Source organism: Grammomys surdaster, unplaced genomic scaffold, assembly GCF_004785775.1.
Source record: "Grammomys surdaster isolate TR1022 unplaced genomic scaffold, NIH_TR_1.0 141, whole genome shotgun sequence".
NCBI classification, from domain to species: domain Eukaryota; kingdom Metazoa; phylum Chordata; class Mammalia; order Rodentia; family Muridae; genus Grammomys; species Grammomys surdaster.
This window is the reverse complement of record NW_021604599.1, coordinates 998,679-1,018,715: the sequence shown is the minus strand read 5'-3', so window position 1 is coordinate 1,018,715 and position 20,037 is coordinate 998,679. Positions and strand designations below refer to the sequence as shown.

General features: G+C 39.0%; 1 protein-coding gene across 1 annotated transcript in view; it reads right to left on the bottom strand.

The window, feature by feature from the left end:
• The window catches only part of Prkg1 (protein kinase cGMP-dependent 1), a 1,042,192-nt gene extending 1,041,195 nt beyond the window's left edge, over positions 1-997 (bottom strand). Inside the window, exon 1 of the mRNA XM_028764010.1 lies at positions 687-997. Coding sequence (XP_028619843.1) covers positions 687-997 — 311 coding nt within the window. The remainder of the gene's footprint in view (positions 1-686) is intronic.
• Positions 998-20,037: the final 19,040 nt, after the last annotated feature.

The window sequence follows — 20,037 nt, the reverse complement described above, 5'->3', positions numbered from 1 at the left end:
AAAAAAGTAATATTCTCTCTTGGATATTATGAAAACATTTTTTTTTCAAAAAAAATCAACAGACTAGGTTTCCATTTATGGATTGTAAATGTCATCCAACTCAGGAAATTTTTAAAAATTCTTCTGTTTTCTATGTATATTTTCTTATTCTTTTACACTTTGATGGTGACAGAACATCAGGTTTGAACGGTACCAGCATGAAGCGCCGGCGGCATGTAGAAAAATCCAGGAGAGCCACGAGAGCGTGGAAAGTCAGGGTAATATCAACGCATTTCATTTCAGTCTGATGAGCCTGCAGTTAGGATTTTCTGGCTGGCCAGGTTGGCTGGGGCTTTGGGGAAGAAGGGGATTCTGATTCCTCAGTTCAACAGCCACTCACACACACGGTCAGACACACACCTGGGGCGCGTCCAAACTCTATGTACAGTAGGTGGCATATATGAACGTATCTGTATATTTTAAAAATACCTTGGCATCTGACAAAGACACGAAGGCAACGGATGTGCAGGGAGTCTGGCCCTGAGAAACGTGCACAGCCCCTCAAGAAGTGCCGTGGAAATGAGACATTTCTGAGGATGAGGACAGACATGGCAAGCGGGAGGGGCAGGGGCCGACAGACAATACAGAGACCCGCAGCTTCCCACCGCCTGGGCGCCACATGGACCCGGGCGCGTAACCCTGCTTACTGTGGGCTCTTGGGGTAGAAGGGCAGGGTCACGTGGCTGAGATCCTGGATGTCGAAGGCGGTGGGCTCCGCGGAGATCGCCTGGCGCTTGGTGCGCGGTTCACCCTGCAAGGTGCTGGCGCTCTGCTTCTGCGCCTGCTGGGTGGCCGGCCGGATTACCGAGCGGTACTTGTCCAGTTCGTTCTGCAGCTTCTGGATCAGTTCGTCCTTCTGATCCAACTCTAGCTCCAGCTCATCGATGAGAGCATCCCGCTGCCTCAGCTCCTCGATCTTCTCCTGGAGCGCATACTGTAAATCCCGCAGGGTGCCCATGCTCCTCCGGGCTGCCAGGGGCTCCTTCCTGCCGCTGCTCCGCGTCTTGGGGCTTCCTCCCCTCTCGGATCAACTTTCCCTAAAGTCGCCGCTGCCTCGCGAGTGCAAAAGCTTCCCTCGACTTGAGACCAAAGCCAAGCCTGGCTTCTGAGCATGCCCAGTCCGCCGCTCCAGCCACCGAGAGTTTCAGTGTGCAGATTCCACTTCTCCGGGTTTAGGGATGAGCAAAACAGGTCCAGCCCAGGATGAACCTGAAAGGCGGTGGGCGCCGCGGCGCTTGGGGGAGCAAAGCCCGGAGGCGCAGTGACCCACAAGCGGGAGGAGGGAGACTGGGCTCGGAGGCGGTGGCTGCTCGGCTAGGGTCACCAACGCCGGGTGCCAAAGGAAGCCAGCGATGTGTGTGGAGAGCCTGATAAAGCTCGGGGGCGCTGGGGCTGTGCGGGCGGAGCAAGGCTGGAGCGCTACTTCGGAGGTGGAGAGGTGGGAGGGAGGGGACCCGGAGCAAACTGGAGAGGCGTCAGTGAGCTCCAGGCTCCAGAATGTGGGGCTAGGTTCCTGGTGACCAAGGAAGACAGAGCAGACTGTGCGTGCTAACAGCTTTGACTTCTGGAGGGATTGTGACCGCAGCCTCGCGGAGGAAAGCCGTGTGGCTGAGCTCTTGCGTCCCCCCACAGAACCTTTCCCATGGGGAGCGCCTCACACAGGTGTCTAGGGCTTGCAAAGAAACTTGCCTCTCCAAAGGTGAGAGCTTTCAGTGCCTGGGAGGGATTCCCCTGGCGTCCAGGTGCCTTTGGGGAAGGTTAGGGATGGGTATGTGACCCCAGTCCCCAAGTCTTTCCACTCTTCTAGTTTTCCCTATTCTTGCCTGCCAAACTCAGATCAATGAATGTTTCTAGGGGCAAAAGCCAAAACCCCAAATGAATTTGGGCCGGAGAAGGCCTCTCAGCTGCTCCCTGGTCCCTCCCATTTGTGCGAGCATCAGTAGCGGAATGGTTCGCTAGAGGCCTGGCTTCTTCCATTTGCTGGATTTGGTGAAGTGGGTGGGGGCTTAAAACCACAGCTGAGTTCCAAAACATTCTTACGGAAACCGAACCATACCTTTTAAACGTTACTTCCGTGACAGCTCAGGAGCAGTTAATGAGAAGATTTTCCCAACTCTGGGGAAGAAGTAAAATCGACAAATGATGAGAAAACTACAGGAGCTGGAATTGCACTGTCTCCACTCACTAAGCTAGCTCTCTACCTAACCTCTTGGCTAGCCACTCAGTGTGGGCTAAACTGCTAGAGAGAAGGTGGCATTTTTTTTCAGTCCAAGAATTGGTCTCTCACCTTGGGAACACTTCCTTAGAATCCCCAAAATATTTACCTAATGCTTACATAAGTGCCTAATAGTTAACTTAAACCTCCACCAGCCGGTACTAATTTGTAGCTTTTTTTTTAAATTAGGAACCTTAAACTTAGTATTCTTCCACACTCTGTGTTATAATTCCCAATATTCTATCTACCCACTCTTTAACACTTAAACAGATAGAAAATACATTAAAACTAAGTTGCAATACACAACTACTGCCTGAAATCTCAAATTAGCCAAGGATACAAACCTATCTTTAAAAAAGAAAAGAGTTGCTCATTTATTTCTTTAAATACATATTTTGTATCTAAGGTAAGAAAGCTGGGAAGAGAAAGCCTACCAGCCACTAGGCACATTAACAAGCCTTTTCTTTTTCTCTTAATTTCTCTCTCTTGGTAGAGGTACAAATGAAAAGAATATGTAACCCTAAACATTTTCCACAAAGACTATGATCTGGTTCTCTCTACAGATGACATCATGTGCATTCTTTCCAACCGGCGGCTTTGAAGTACATTTGCTTCAGAATGCAATATAAAAAGTACACAGTACACAGGTCACAAAATATTTTCAAAAGATAGCAGTAAATAATAATTCTGCATTACTGTCATTTCTCTTAAAAGTCAACTTGAGCAGAAGTCTGTGACTTTCTGCGACTAAGTGCATCCTGAAACAGCATCCTTCAGGGACAGTTTCCTCCTCTAGGGCAAAGATCCAGAACTTCAGTTAACCTGTGGGAATTCTCTACTTCTCTGGGAAAATGTTTGATGCTATGAGGTGTTTTGTTTTTTTTTTTCTTATGGATTTATTCTTGGGGTCTAAAAAGCCAGGAGTTTACATCTAAACGCATATCACAAGCAACAGATAAGAGACTTTGTTTTTAGTCTTTCTTAAGACTTAAGTGAGGTTACTTTAGGTCTCCCAGCAGATGATACAAAACACACTGCTTGTGTAAAGCTTGTCTACAAGGAAGAGAAAGGAAGAAGAAAAGGAGTAAAAGGATTGTCCACCCCACAAAGCTGTCTCCAACAGCACTTGAGCCATATGTATTCATGATTGTTATCAGAGTGGAGGCTTTTCAACACTAAACTGTACTCAAGTGAGGGATCTACCCCCAAGCTATAGCATGTGTGCATGTTACAGTCTCATTCTCAAAATTCAAAAGGTTCTCCATGGTGGATCCATCCTTAAGAAACAGGGATCTGCTGCAACAAACACAAAGAAAGAAAAGGGCTGAAAGGGCTGACTATTGCAAATGACTTCCACTGTGAAGGGGGCTCAAGGTCCTTTCAAATAAGAATAGGTTGTTATATTAGCCTATATTACAAAATGTTGAATTTCTTCCAAGAGCTTTATAACTTTCTGCAGAACTTAGAATTCTTAGATTTCTAATAAAGATATATATTACACATTTTACACACTGATTTGGGCTTCGGATGCACATTCCATGGTGCACGTGTGATGGCCAAGGGACAAGCCACTCACAGATGTCACTTCTCTCCTTCCACCATCCTGGGGGATTGACTCTCCTCCTTAGGCTTAGCTTGAATCTTTACCCTCTAAGACACTTGCCCTCAAGTAAACATTTTAAATAAGTTTTCAAGCATGGTATTGATTGGTTGTTTAGAGTATAAGGGATAAGGTTTGGGGAGTATTTTATTTATTCTTCTCTCATATATTACATCTTAGCTAGAGTTTCCCCTCCCTCCTCTCTTCTCAGTTCCCTCCTCCCCTCTGTCCCAGATCTGCCTCTCCTCCATTGCCCTTAAGAATTTTTGATCGCTGCTGGAAATCAATTTTATTTGAAAAAATAAGATTCACTGAAATTATATTTAGTGGACAAATTATTTTTTCCTCTGCTTCTATAGTAAACTATTTTAAATATAGTTTTTAAAATTATGTTCATGTTTTTGTGTGCCTGTCAATATGTATTCAGGAAAGCAGGTATTCTCAGTGCTCAGAGGAGGCTGGTCAATCCCTGGGAACTCAGCTAAGTAGGTGGTGAAAACTTGAACTGGGAATGGAACTCTGCTTCTCCAGAAGAGCAGTACACGATCTCAGCCATTGGAGATATCTCTCCAGCAGCATCCAGAGCAAAGGTAATTGATTGAATTAATGTAGAATTTCGAAGGAAAATCTAGTTTCTCATTAGGAAGTAGCTACCATTGATCTGGATTGAAGTAGCATTGAACGGCTCTGTGGCTCAGAAGAGGCCTTGGTAGTAGACAACCGCATTTACCGTGATGCCATCCTGAAAGCAGTGGATTCCTACCCCCAAATTCCACAATCAGCTCAGAGACTGCCTTTGTCAGTCTTCCTTTCTCTTAGTGTCACGGAGCAAAGCCAGACCAAATGACGGCATACAGAACTCGCTGTGCTCTTCAGCTTTGCCCGAAACCCTTGTGACTAGGAACGCATTTACCATGCCTTCCTTATTTCAATTGTAGAATCCCTAATGAAAGTCAATAAAGTAGTTTAATTATGATTGTGGCTATTTTATTTTTATGAATAAAGTGAGTTAGAGTCCTCCACTCACAGTGCGATTAGCTTCAAAAGAACTATGACAATTTTAAGGTCCCACTGTTCTTCCCACTGGTGCTACAATTCCTGAAAGAGTATTGAGTTTGAAGTGTTCTTCTGATATTTCACATGGATACACCTTAAACAGGAAAAGTAAAATGTAGCTGACCCCTCTTGATGATGGAAGCCATCCCCTGCAGGAGACTGTGAGATAGCTAAGACTAACAGGTACTTCTATAGCGCTCGATATGAAGCTTACCATTGCTGACAGACATGAGCTTGTCTCCAGTTGCTGATAATAATCAGCATGGCAATACAAAGCAATTTTCTTGAATATTTACAGCAGCCCTAAAAGCTGGACATTATTATCGGTATGTTTTTATTAACAATGTCTAGGAAATCTGAGGCACAAAATGACCATCTAATGGATGGAAAATCTGCCTTTAAATCCTTCTCTTTTGAGATGGAACTCAAGTGCCCACCACTCACTCCAGAACAGAACTTCCCAGTAGATCTGCAGTCTTGTTTCTGAATCCAGATAAGGGAGAGGACCAAAAACCTGCATTGACTCTGGCACGTCATAAAGAAGAGATGATGTTTGGAAAACACTCAAAGAAGAAGACTAAGATGTTCTTATATTTTCTCCCCAAATGAGTCTCAACTCCAGCAATATTTTGACCTGCTTTAGGGCAACTAATTGATAGCCATTTGCTTGGGGCTGACCTGGTTTTAATACTAAAATTGTTTAGTATTGTCCAAGTTTTATAAGTGAGAGTCCTAAGTGGTTCTCACTTGTGAGAAAACAAAAAAAAAATGTAAAACCTATTTAAATCAGAATTGTCAAACTTTTCTAACAGACATTTATAAATCCTGTTCCCAAAGTTACTGAGTAAAGCCAAGGAAAAGGATTACTGATAATATCCACAGATGCAGGCACACTAAAAATCCACTTAGGCGTTTGTTTATGTGACAATGTTAAAGGCAATCATCTTATCTCCATGCACCACGATACAGCACAAACACACTCTTGGACTGCAAAAGAAGCTGAATAAGGCAGTATCACTTTTAATTATGCTTTGGAAAACTGGAATAGGATTCAAGAATCTCTCTCTTTCTTTTTTTTTTTTTTTTTGCTTTTATAGAAACAATTAACATTGGGTTCTTATAAATGAAGTACAATAATTTGAGCCCTTAATATTTTATTCACTCATAGAATTAAATTAGTCCTATGATTGCATTTGGAGAGGGAGATTTGATCATAAATAATCTACATTTAGGGGCTAAGGAGATGACTCTGAGGTGAAACTCTTCCAGAGGACATGAGTTCAATTTTCAGCATCTACATGGTGGAGCACGATGACCTAATGCCTTCGTCTGGCTTCCATGGGTACCAAGCACACACACAGTACACATACAACATACATACATACAACATACATACATATATACATACATACATACATAGCACCCATACACCTAAAATTAAATTAAAATTGAAGTAAAAGTTTAGGTATACATTTAATGGCTATAAGCAACAACTCTAGTATTGTAAAGTCAAGTTACTTCCACAGTAAGTTACCCATGGAAAAGAAAAAAAGTCATTGATGATAAAAACTTGTTTCAGCAACTTGGAAAGCTATAGTGCAATGCACTGAAACTGCTAATGTGTTTTGCACTGAACACTGAAATGGTGTCATGTCTTATGTTTGCTAAAGTGAATTCTCAGAGTCAGTGGCTCAAAATGGTGCCAAGTCATTGTTGGGCCTTAGGCTAAAGCAGTCCTTTTAAAATCCAGGCAGCACTCTTTAGTAAGCTGCCCATTTCTAATATTGGAATAAAAAGATTTTAAGAAGAGAAAGATGGTATTCTTCACAAATGTAAATTTTAAAAATCATGAACTATAATTTAAAAGGCTTTATTATGCCAGGCATATGCTTGCCATACTAGCACTTGACAGATAAGGCAAAAGGGTCTTTTGTTCAGGACTAACCTGAGCTACAATAGGGAAATGATCTCCAAAACATAGGCCTCATTCACAGAAGTATTCTTTTTATATTTTTCAGGTTTTATTTCTTTTCCTTTTTTCTGCTCTCAAGTGTTTTGCCTGCCTGTATGTATGACTACCAGATACAGTCACAATGGCCCCAGAGGTCAGGAAAGGGCATCTGATCCCTTGGAACTGGAGCAATGATGGTTGTGAGTCATGGGTGGGAGATGAGAACCAAGAGGAAATCCTCTGTGAGAGCAGAATGTGCCCTAACCCTCTGAGCCTTCTCCCCAGTCCCTTCTCTGCACTTTAAGTCCATCAGGGACACACGAGCACGCAGCATCCACGTATCTCCCATTCACCATTAATGAGCTACACTTTCTCCACTCTGTCTCAGTGGTTTTGACATATGAAACCCACAACATTTCCTAATCTAAGGCATCAAGATTTCCCACATAATGTTCTAAAACATCCGCTGTTAGTCCTTAGTGGGCAGCGCACATGTGACTTCATAGGGGCCTGTTACTCTGCTGGAAAATGGGAACTTTAAATTGTGTGTTTCATTGAACATCCCTGTGGGATTTAGTACTTTGTAAGTGCTGGTGACCTTAGACTGTTTTATTTTTTAAACAAGAGTTTTAGATGTTCAAATTATGACTGTAAAGGCTGTTGAAAATGTGTTTAAAATATTATAATTTTGAAAACGCTGAGGATACATACAGTACTGATTTTTTGCCCTTGAATCTCAAAATGTAACACGTCAATAATCTGAAAACAGAGAGGAGCTTCTTTGTTTTGCACTCACTGTCTGGTATAACTTTAAATTACATCATGTTGCTGAATAAACCAATTTTGTGATTGGGTGACGATGGTGCATGCCTTTGACTCAGGAGGCAGAGGCAAGCGGATCTTATGAGATCAAGGCCAGCCTGCTACACACGCTGTGTATAAACCCTGTGTTGAAAACCCAAACCAAAACAAACAAAACAACAACAAAACATTTTCGTGTTTTGAATTTTTAAGAAAGCAGCTTTGGTATTATGTTACCTGGGAAAGCATAACTCTGTTGTTGGCATTTTCGCTTTTGACACTGCTTTCATTTTGGTTTAAATAGCCCCTACCAGCTGGTAGGAACTGGCTATCCTTCTAGATATTTGGTCACTCTAAATTTAAAGAAAATTTACCTTTTGCTAGTGAACCCACTGCCATTTTTAAGGTGGGAAAGACTGAAGATGCACAGTAGGGAACAAAAGAGGTGAATTACGACTGGATCAGTAAGCATTATGACGTAAGCATGATGGCTGAATTAAACAGGAGAGGATCTGATGCCATGGCGGGAAGAAGAGCAGCTGCAGATGAAACATCCTTAGTAGGGACGTTCTCAGCTCTCTCCACTCTCAATAACTTCACAGGCAGGCAAGTGTCGCTTCACTTCAGATTAAGGAAACATATATCTTGACTTTAATACAATCACCAGAGATGGATGTCCATAAACTCATCTTTCTACTGAGAAGCTAATGAAGGACTAAGCTGCTAAAAAGTGGGGGGGATGACAATCTGTTTCAGAGCCAAGATAGGTTTCCTGATGCTTGTGAGAACATCACTCTTGGAACAAGCCCTGGACTGTGTCATAAGATGGACAAATTTGCAATGTATCTTAACCAACTATAAAATTATCAGTTACCTTCCCTAACTACACATTTAGAAAATATTCCGTAATTCCTTCCTAGTCTAGTTTGAATCTTGAGAACTTAATTTTGGCAAAGCACAGACATTTAATCTGGCACATGAAGAATGCTTTAAATATCAGTGTCTCCGATATAAAAGACAAATGTGTAAACATCTACTAAAGCCAGAGTTGGAAATATGGCCCATTTATTAAAGTGCTTTCTAGACAAGCATGGAGATATGAGTTTGGATCTCTAGAATCTCTATCAAGTGCCGTGCAAAGCTGTGGAGGCCAGTCACCCCCATACTGGGAAGTGGGGACAGGAAGATCCATAGAATTTGCTATCCATTTGGTCTTGTACCATCTTTACTGAATCTGCAAGTCTTGGATTCAATGAGACAGAGTGTCTTTAAAAATAAGGCAGAGAGCAATAGAGCCCTTAACCTGTGACACCTTGGGAAAGGATAAACGACCCTTTCATAGGGGTCACCTAAGACCATGAGAATATATGGATATTTACATTATGATTCATAACAGTAGCAAAATGACAGTTATGAAATAGCAACAAAACTAATTTCATGGTTTGGGTTCATGAGGAATTGTATTAAAGTGTCACAGTGTTAGGAAGGTTGAGAACCACTGTAATAGAGGAAGACACTCCTCAAATTCTAGCCTCCACATGCAAGCACATGCACCCACACACAAATGTGCACACACCCACATACACAATTACATGATCAGGTCCCCTCCCACACAAAGAATACCCCAAACAGCTATATGTACTGCCTAGCTTCAGTGTGTCCAAAGAAGAAATACCAAATCAAGACTTTTACACTCTTATATATTTTTGCAGTATATTCAGTGTCTGTCTTGAATCATTTCATTATGTAAGACTGCTTCCCTTGAAGATCAGACTTAGGGAGTTAATGTGGAAAATTCATACAAGTTTTCCATACAGAACGTAAAGCAGGCAAAATTCAATCTTCCTTGGGCACACATCAGTACTGATGCCCCACCTGTTTTGAGTGGAAACACTCATAGGGATAGCTTCAAATCATTTTACTCAGAAAACGATAAAAGTAAGCGCCACTTGCTAGTAAAGTGGAAAACTGGGAGAAATGTGTGTATTTTCAATTCTTCACTGGAAAGAACATTCCTCTGTGGGCAGCAGGAGGAACCTCACAGAAGGCAGGCCAACACCTGATTTAACACTGTTCTGTATTCATTCTATGACTGCATTTACTGACTTTAAAGTCCACACACAGGCAACACATTCATTCACACACGTGCAGTCAGAAAACCAGGAGGGCTGAGGCAGGAGGATCCAGAACTCAATACCATTGTGTTCTTGGCAAGATACTTCCTCAAATTAAAAACAAAAATGTCCACAAGATCTGCTGTGATTGGAAGCCCCTTCCTTGAAGGAAAAAGCAGGGTGGGAAGAGGTCTTCAGTCTTTATGAATGTTCATCATGGGGTTTTTATCTAGAGTGAGCATCAAGATTGTTAAACACACCATCCAAGTTTGTATTCTGGAGAAATCCAGAGGCAAGAAAATTAGACAACTCACCCAAGAAAGAGCTAAGTCTGGAACTCGTCTCCCAGTTTCCAGCACATTTAGGGTTTTATTTTTGATATTTTGAGAAAGTACTTAAAATTAAATTAGACTCAATTACACATTTATCCCCATTTTTTGCAGGCAATCTTAGCGATGAACATGGTGACACTAAAAATAATTAAATTTTGAATATAATTTGAAGTAGACTGACCTGGAACCTACTATGTATTCTAGACTGTCCTCAAACACTAGTCCTCCTGCCTCCACATTTGCAGTACTAAGGTTGCATGCATGGGCCACCACAGCTGACATGAACATGCTGCTTTTTCAACTCAATGAACAGTGGTACACTCATCAAAGATGTCTTTTCTTCCACCAAATTTTTATAAATCTCTTATTTATCTTATTTGATGTACTTCTGTATATTATTTTAGCACATTTAGACATGCAGTGTCTCTTTTTTTCTATATCTTCTTTATTTTTGGTACCCTTAAATTATCATTAGTGTTATAAGGGTGACTAACCATAATCTTCTGGTGCTTTCTCAAAGGGAAATATACTATTTCATCACTTTTATTTATTAATACTTTAGGTTCCCATACAAAGTGATGAGCTTTATTGTGGCCATTTTATAAATATGTATTATTCATTCTACTTCGTTGTCACCCACTCCCTTAATTCACTACTGTCTGTCTGTCTGATTCCCATCTATCTGTCCCTCTGCAGCTGCCCCTGTCCTTTCTGTCAGTGGAGCTTTCTGATTTCTAGTCATGTGTATCTCATTCTGTTTCCATCACCTAGCTTAAAATCTCTTCCTCCTTCTATTATCTGCTTCCTAGTTCAACCTCTCTCACACACATTCTCACACACAAGTGTGTAAGAGCATGTACGCAATACACATACATATATACTCTATACATATATTATATGTAATATATGTATGTTTTATATAATATATTAATGTATAGATTTATACTTATATTGAAGTTTATGTATATATACTATATATTACATATATAGTATATACTATACATATTAAAGTGTAGGTTCCACATAAAAATAGTCATCCAAAATTTGTCTTTCTTAGTCTGGATTATTTTACTTTACACAGTGATTTGCATTTCTGTTTTTTCTGTAAATATCACGATTTAAGTTTTTGCTACATAAAATTCAATTGTGTACATGTACTACATTTGCTTATTCAGTCTGTTAATGAAATTCCACTCTTCTTTTACCTTGCCTGTTAGTGAGCTATTATCTAAGCTGGTTCCATTCCTTGGCTCTCATGAAAATACACCTATACACACAGATGTTCAAGTGTCTGTATGCTATGATTTACAATACTTTGGGTATATACTGAGTTGGTAGTATAGCTAGGCCATGTGGTATTTATATACTGAGGGTGTTTTTTTTTTTTTGAGAACGCTCATAGTTATTTTCACAGAGATTGCACATGTTTACACTCCCACCAACAGTGATTAGGCACCACTTTTTCTCCATATGCCAGTATTCTTGTTTTTTGCTTTGTTTTATGATAGCCTTTTTAACTGGCATAAGAAAGAATCTTCAGACAGTTTGATTTGCATCTTTCTGATGCCTAAGGATGTTGACAGTTTTCAAGTACATTTATACTTCTTCTTTCGTGATTTATCTGTGTGCTCACAAGCGTTATTTATGGACTGGGTTTTGGTGTGAGAATGTTTTTGTAGTTCTTTATAGATTTCCTAGATATTCATCTGTCTAGTGTGTAGTTGGCAATGGCTTTTTCCTATTCTGTCCATGTTCTCTTTCCTCTGTGATTGCTTGGCTGCTCAGAAGCCTTTTAATTTCTTACAACTCCATTTGTGAAGTCGTGGGGTTGTTTGTGGTCTGCAGTGTTTGTACAGTGATACTGATCTTTTACTTGGCCGTTCCGGCATTACCACACACAGAAGTGTAATGCGGTTCACAGGAAAATCCTACCTTACGTCTCTCAGTAACTGAAAGTCGTTTGGGACAATTTAGAGTACTTCAATCTGTGATAGAAAATAAAATATAGTTTAAAAAGTCTTTGGGATGTCTCCTTTGTTCTCTAAACCAGAGCGCTTTATGTGGCTCCAGTGATGATAAGAAAGATGCAGTGTGTGCTCATACCTGTGTCCTAGAGTGTCCCTGGCAGCCCACCCACCACACGTGGAGAAAACAAAAGAACTGCTTGGCTGACGAGGGAGGCAGATGAATACAAATTTTGTCTACTTCACCCTCTTGGCCAAAGATATTTAAAGATAGTAGCCATCCCTGTAGGTATGGTACTGCTATGTATTCAGATACCAGCTTTTGTTGTGTAAACCTTGCCTCCCAAGTTATCCCTGATTGGCTAATAAACTTGTTGACCGCCTGTAGCTGGGCAGAAGAGAGGAAGGGGCAGAGTTTCAATTCCAGGCCTGGGGTCTGAGGCAGAAACCAAGAGGAGAACAAGGAAGAAGAAGGAAGAGGATGCCATGAGGTGGCGTGATGATGAGCGCATGGCTTCGAGGGCTGGCCTGATGGAATAGAAGCAGCCGAGGTTGAACATGGCAAGTGATCTTTCAGGGATCGCCACAGGGAAGTAGACAAAAGAGCATAGAGGGTTGATATCTGCCCAGCTCTATTTAAGCCTATTATGAATCTAAATATTTCTGTGTATTTTATCTAGATCAGTACTTTCTGAAGTGAGGTGGAAACCCCTATAGATGCTTAAGGCTAAAAGGAGGTGAAGCAAATTTGTTTCCAACTGATAGGCATTGGACTGTAGCCGCCTACTCATAGAACTCGAATGTTGTGACTTGTTTGAGTCCCTGAAATCATATGATGATTTGTGGATCACTGATATTTTTAAAGAATAATAATTTTAAATATATGAAAATGATATTGAAAATTATACACCAAACCGAAGGCAGAAAAAGAATATTTCAGATCTAATGTAAAGCATACCAGCTTCCATTCCTACTAATTTAGCTGTGTAATGATTTTATTTACTACTAAACTTTCCTACAACAAAGTTTGTTTAAGTTTTCCTGTAATGAAGTCTGTAAAATTAAATTTTTTTTAAAGTTTATTGTACCCCTCTGGTTTCCTAATATTCAAACGTCTAAAGGAAAGCCAGACAACTTAATAGAAGCTCTAAATAGACCCTCTAGTTGTGAGATTTCTCGTGGCTTCTCTGTGCACATCTCAGTATCCGGGATCAGAGTATGAAGTCCTGATCCTACCAACACTACTTCCAGGTACCAACATCTCTTCCTACAGCCACAATTTAGCCAGTAAATAACCAGAGATAATGTCATCAGAGAAAAACAGGAGCATATTACTCTGACTGCCTTCAAGCCATCTTCAAATTCCATCCCTTTAAAATGATGCAGTGTTGAGAATACATTTGAGGGGAAATTACCACGGCCTAGAGTTCTAGAGAGCTCTCTTTCTCATAATCCTCCTGAGCCATTCCATGATATTGTCCCCTACAGTTGCATTCACCATGATTTATGAGTACATAGCATATAGATATTTGTTAAATAAGTATCTTCCCCTATTAAATAAGTAACTTTCCTCATTAGACTGCAAATTCCTGAAAACAAGGATATCTACCTATTTTGTTTGCCAGCATCTAACATGAAAAAATCCTAACTATATATTTGTCAATCGCACTGAGAAAAGAAAGAAAGAAAGGAGTAAATGAATGAAAATAATGCCATCTATCAAGAAACATGGATAAAGAGGCAATTCTTCTGTTGAATGGTGAAATATATGATAAGTAATGTATATCAAAAGCTTAGTGTAAGCCCTTCTGTATGTAATAAACCACATATATCACAGATATTAGGGTCTTAGTCTAATAATGTGTTTCTTTTTTCAGATTAAAAAGCTCAGACATCACTTGTTGAACAACCGAACTATTTGCTTACGATGCATGCAGAACTCTGGTTTCTCCTGCCACCTTGAAATTTTCCCAGAAAGTAATGTTTCTTGCTTTTCAGATTACAGCAAGGCAATCTACTCTCCACCACACTCAATCATTAGGATCTCATATTTCTTCTTAGGCTAATGGCATGCTGCCTCCATGGTCTACTGGTGCCTGCACAGCATAGCCATTGAGCAATACCAACCATATTTCTCCTACAGTACCACCTTCTCCTTCCAAAGGCTGTGTAGTGATCAGCCTTTTTTGGAATAGTCTTTCTTGCTATGTACTTCTTTCTAAAACCTACTACGTCACATCATACCATTTCAGAAGCAGGGAATTCCAATTAACAGACAAGTTACCTCAGTGATCAGTAACCAATCCATGTGGCCCATGGATTCACTTCATTTATAACATTTTTGGAAGCGCAGAATGAAGGAAGATTCAAGACAAACTTACGTACTAGAAGCAAATGTATCTCTTCAAGAATTTTTTTATTGTCCATTGTTTTTTTAAAATATGGGGTGTAGTGGAGGGGAAGCTGGAAGGAGTATGTGGAGGGGAAACTGTGGTCAGGATGTATTATGTAAGAGAAGAATTTGTTTTCAATAAGAAGAAAAAAATATGCAACTCCTTTTCCCATTTTTTTAAGTATGGCATGTGCAACCTCAATTTGTGGCCTTTCTCTGCTTCTTAACTTGTGATTTCTCTCTGTATAACATCAGATTTGTTCCTTCCAATCAAATAGCTATCTTAATGCTGTAATCAACTGAACATTAATGCTTTTCAGTGTTTGTGGTAACGCCAAAGCTATAACATTGTGTTATGAGCCATTCAATCTATATTGTGTTAAAGAGCCATTCAATTTAATCAAAGAATAATTGTATGTTTGTTAATGTTAAAATGCAATATTTTTTTAGGCTAAAAGTTTTCTGTTCATTTTTTAAAGTGAAGAAAAGGCTTACAAAATTATTTAACTTTATTATACGTGAATATAGGGTTTATGGGGAAAAGCGACTTTTGTCAATCATAAAAAGATAAATAAACTACATGTAAGCTTTTCCTATAAGAAAAACAAGAATCTTGCTATAAGAGACAAATCTGGGAGCAAGCTTTCAAGGCTTTACCACTTGAACCCCGCATGTTGCTATAAATGAAATTTAAAATACAAATGTGTATATTTGCCTTAGTGTCTAAATGGATATTTAAATTATTGGCTTGCAAGTGGAAGAACCTTCTGCCTCACTGAGAAAACTGGAGTGGTAATACATAGTTGGATATAAGGTTATCTTGGTATCATATCCTTTACCTGGGGGAGCTATGAACTGAAGCAGCTCTCAATGTACATATTCTTTCTAAAAGCAACATTTGAAAAGAGAGAAAGATGCATATGAATTTTAGTAGTTAGCTGCTATGAAAAACATCTTATGGATCTATAAAATTGATTATTTCCTATACAGAAAATATACTATGCATCATTATTTTTTTATTCTTGTTAAATATGCCATTTTTATAAGTACAAAATTAAAGCATTGCAGAATTTTAAAATGTACATTTATTTGCACAGTTCATTTTTATAAATACATCTCTTTCCATAAACAATACATAGCAAACAGTACATTCTTCACATTTTTGTTGCCCATTAAGCTACTAAAGCCCAAAATACAAAACTAAAGGTCCAATTGCACCCTCTACTGTCCAAATTTTCTATACCACATCAAGCAAAGCCCTGCATGTTTGTTGAACATCTTCATCAACACAGTAATAGACAAATCACATCAGTTTCCTTTTGACAATAACTGGGGTATGCTTAAAACCATAAAATATAGTTCCTAAATTATCTTCAGTGATACAATAAAAATGTCATTTATATAATTAGCTGTATAAAACTGTTTTTTCAATGACTGGATGATTTAACATGAAGCACTGGTTATCTTACAGCCTTACTGATGACATCAATCACCTTCTAAACATTAATCCAAACAAGAAGAGGTCTCAGTTCATCCAAGCCAAAATATTGAAATGTATTTGTAATACCAAGCTAAATAGCATTAAGTAGGTGCTCTCTAATATTTCACAGGGACGTTTTAGAAGTTGGGATTGTAGTTCTTCCTATTATTCTCAATATTTAAAATAGCCAAGTCAAAGGTCATAGCCAGTTTGTATTTTTTTTCTTAAACCTGTCTCTGATTTCCATTAGAGCCTTTTTTATTCAAAATCAATTATTGTTCTGATTATCTTATCAAAGTTTTTCTGGTAATGGGCTTATGTTAATCAACCTCTCCACCACGGAAAATCAAAAGATGTACAAGGAATCAAAAAAGCAAGGCGCTGGGATACTTGAAAATAGCAAAGCATTGAGGAGTGATAGCACAAAGGTAGGGGAGCACTGAATGGTGAGGTAAGCATGCAGAGTTCCCCTTGGGTACCACCCACCCATTACAATCACTCAGAAAACAAGATACCACTGCATATACATACACACTGCAATCTGAAACGCTCAGATGCTCGGCACAGTCCCTAAAAGTCTCATGGACTTACAGGGACAAATGATAGCTCAAAGCACCAAAGGGTCAAGAGCCACAAAGCCCAGATGTTAACCCCTAAAACTCCTGTCCCTATTAGACTGGCATCTCTAGATCCCTCTCTATCCACTCTACACTTCTTCCTGTCAAGACAAAGAGTGCATCCTCCTGAAGAAAAAGCACAGTGTCCAGAGTCTACCCATCTTTCACGAGCAGGACAAGGTCCGAGCCAAAAGGCTACACATTCGCCTCTATTACCAGCAACTAGGAAAAAAAAGATTCACAGTAGAAGCACTGCCTCCAGAGTGGAGGCTACAGCAAGAGCTGTGGCTAGAACTGTCATGTTTTTAAAGTGAGTTTTAAAGTCACTGTGACAGACATGTTTGAAGAGTGAGATGAAAATTTTGGTAATTTCAATGGATGGAGGAAATTATAAACAAAATTAAATTAAATTTTTAGAACTGGTAAAAGAACAGTAACTGCAGTAAAGTTCAACAGTAGACAATTGGGTAGGTAAACCAGAAGGTGAATCCAAGGCAAATTTCTATATTAAATGGAGAGTAGGGACAGCTACAGCACTATATTCCTATAATCCCAGCACTCAGGAGGCTGAGGCAAGAGGATCGCTATGAGTTGTGAACAGCCTGGGCTACATAATGGATTCCAGGGTAGCCTTGGCTACACAGGGAGGAGGGCAGGATACAGAGAGGGAGGTAGAGAGAAAGAGGCAGGCAGGGAGGCAGGCAGGCAGACAGACAGACAGACAGACAGACCATAGTAATACTACTTACCATCAAAAGTGGAGAGAAAACTCCTAATAGACATAAATGCCCATTAAATTCAATAAAACAACAGTAAAATGACAGCTAGTTCTTTGAATAAAAGAATGAAGCCTGGAAAGCAACGGAACAGCACCCTCAAAGATGCAGAACTAAAATTGCCAGGGATCTGCACATAACAAGACAAACTTGGATAACAAAATCAAATAAGTTCTCAAAGGATAAACCCAGAGAATCTGCTAGCAACTAATGTAGACACTAAGTGGCATTTTTTGGGTAGAAAGATGATTGGCTTACAAGAAAGCATGGACTTTAAGGAAAAATTAAGTATCATAGAAAGACAACTAGGGGTTAAGTCTGTGAAAAATATCACCGCACAAGACAATAGTAACACTTTACAGCAGTAACATAGGGAATGTAAGGTAGTCTTACTTGCCCATTGCACTCTCTAAGTAATAATAAAATTGGTATTTTATTTAAACTTTTGCTAGTTTTGTGATGTACTATGTAGTAGACTTTCCTGGGTAAACATATAAAAATAGCAAAGCACATGTAATGGCAAATGAGGGGGCACAGACTATTCAGAATAAATGACTAGAGGGGAAGAACATAAGAAAGAAAAAGTAAGGTTAAAATGGGAAACACAAATAGAAGCAAACACTAGAACACATCCAAGTGAAATGTAATGCTAAAACTACTGTAAATAGATTAAATGCTAGGCAAAAGCTAATTGAAGGAAAATGTAACACCTACATGCATCATCCAAGATAGAATTTTTATGTAAGGAAACAGGAAGATCTGGAGTTAAAAGCAAGGGAGGTGTGAATCAAATATAAACCCAAGGAAAGCTGGTGTGACTCTGCTGTCACAACTATTATATTTCAGAATAATAATTGAACTGATTTAATGGGACATAATTATAATTACACATCAGGTAGGCTGGATAACAGCCTCAAAACATAAAGCAAAATATTTTAGTATTAATAATGGTCAGAAACATCTATCATCTCATTAGATTGCAGTTCAACTCTTGGAATAAGTAATGGGTCTAACGGGCAGAAGAGTAACCAGATGATTAAAACCACCTAAAAAAAATAGATGATCCAACTTAAACATCACAACCCTTCAGCCCCAACTAGTAGAGTGTACCACTTACTACATAGTACATAGTCAATATCTATTGAAAATGGTCATGTGCTAAACCATAAAACAAGAATCAACAAACTTTAAAGACTTGAGATGATGTAGAAGAATTAAACTGTAAACAAGTTTATCTAAGTAGACACAAAATAATGCACAAAGTTCATCCGTGATTTCAGAATCTTTAAAGATTGGATCATTAAGAAAGATAAGTGATAGAAATGCACATGCCAATCTGATACCAAAATAAATAAGCAAATGAACCAACAAACAACTTACAGTTTGTGGTAAAATGTATGATTTCCCCTATAACTTTGGCTTCACAAGAAAAAATAGATTCCCTAATACCACTTCTATTCATCATTTTAAAAGGTTCTAGACCTCAATACAAGATAAGAAATATAGACAATGCTTTAGTTGTATACCCAGAACTATAAATAAGTCGTTAAGTGAATTTCTTTGACAAGGGGAGTATATGCAAAGCTAATACTCTAAAGAATTAAAATTATATTTCTGTACTAAGAACAAGCAAGCAGCAGTAGTGGTGTGCTAATAAACAATGCATTAGCACCCTGAGCTATGCATACACATGCCATTTGATTTACAACCAAGGTGACACTATATAAATAAAGTCTTGTCAATAAACAGTGCTTCATCAACTAAATATATAGATTTAAAGGAATAAATCTTGGATCCTTTATGTCATCTGCAAAATTTAATTCATATGATTTATAGATCTCATATATATAAATATGAGAGATAAACAAGTAAATCTTCTGAGGCACAAAAGAGTAGAGTGTATCCACTGCCTTCAAGTGGGTAGGGACATCGGAAGCAAGAAACAAACAACATTTTTCTTAAGGGGGAAAATCAGTCCGATGAATCACATCGGATTCTTATAACCAACAGACAGTTGGAATGGATATACATCATTATACACGGGACATATAACACCAAAATAAAGTCTATCGTACCCTATGGACTTGAGGTCCTGAGAATATATCACTGTAGTACCATGTTGATGGAAACGTTGGTATTATGGGAGACTTGATCATATGCAACCAGACGGCATGAGAGAAATCTCTGTAACTTCTAGTTAACTTTTCTTTGAATTCAAAACTGCTCTACAAATACTGTCTACTTTGAAAGATAACAAAGCACACCATTGACAGTAATAACAGGAGTCAAAATGCTAGGTTCAAGGTAGGAAAAAATAATTTTACATATGTTCAATCTGCAAAAGGCTCATTACATGGAAAATATATATGGAAATACTCAGACTCAGAACTAAGGCAATTTTGTAGACCAGTCATTATAACACTTAAATAGATATTTCATAAAAGATGAAACTCAGTCTGGAAACATGAGAAAAATGATTCATTCCCCTAATCATTGCAGAAATGTAGGCTAAAATCACAATTTACATACCAAAATGGCTAACAATGAAAAGTTCACAGCAAGTACTGGATTATTATTATTAACATTGGGACTGTATGCCAACAAGAATGACTAGAATAACCCTGTGAGAAATCTTAGGAGGCAATGTATACTTAAGTTTAGTTCGTAGAAATCTTATACTCTATAAACTCAAATCCAAAG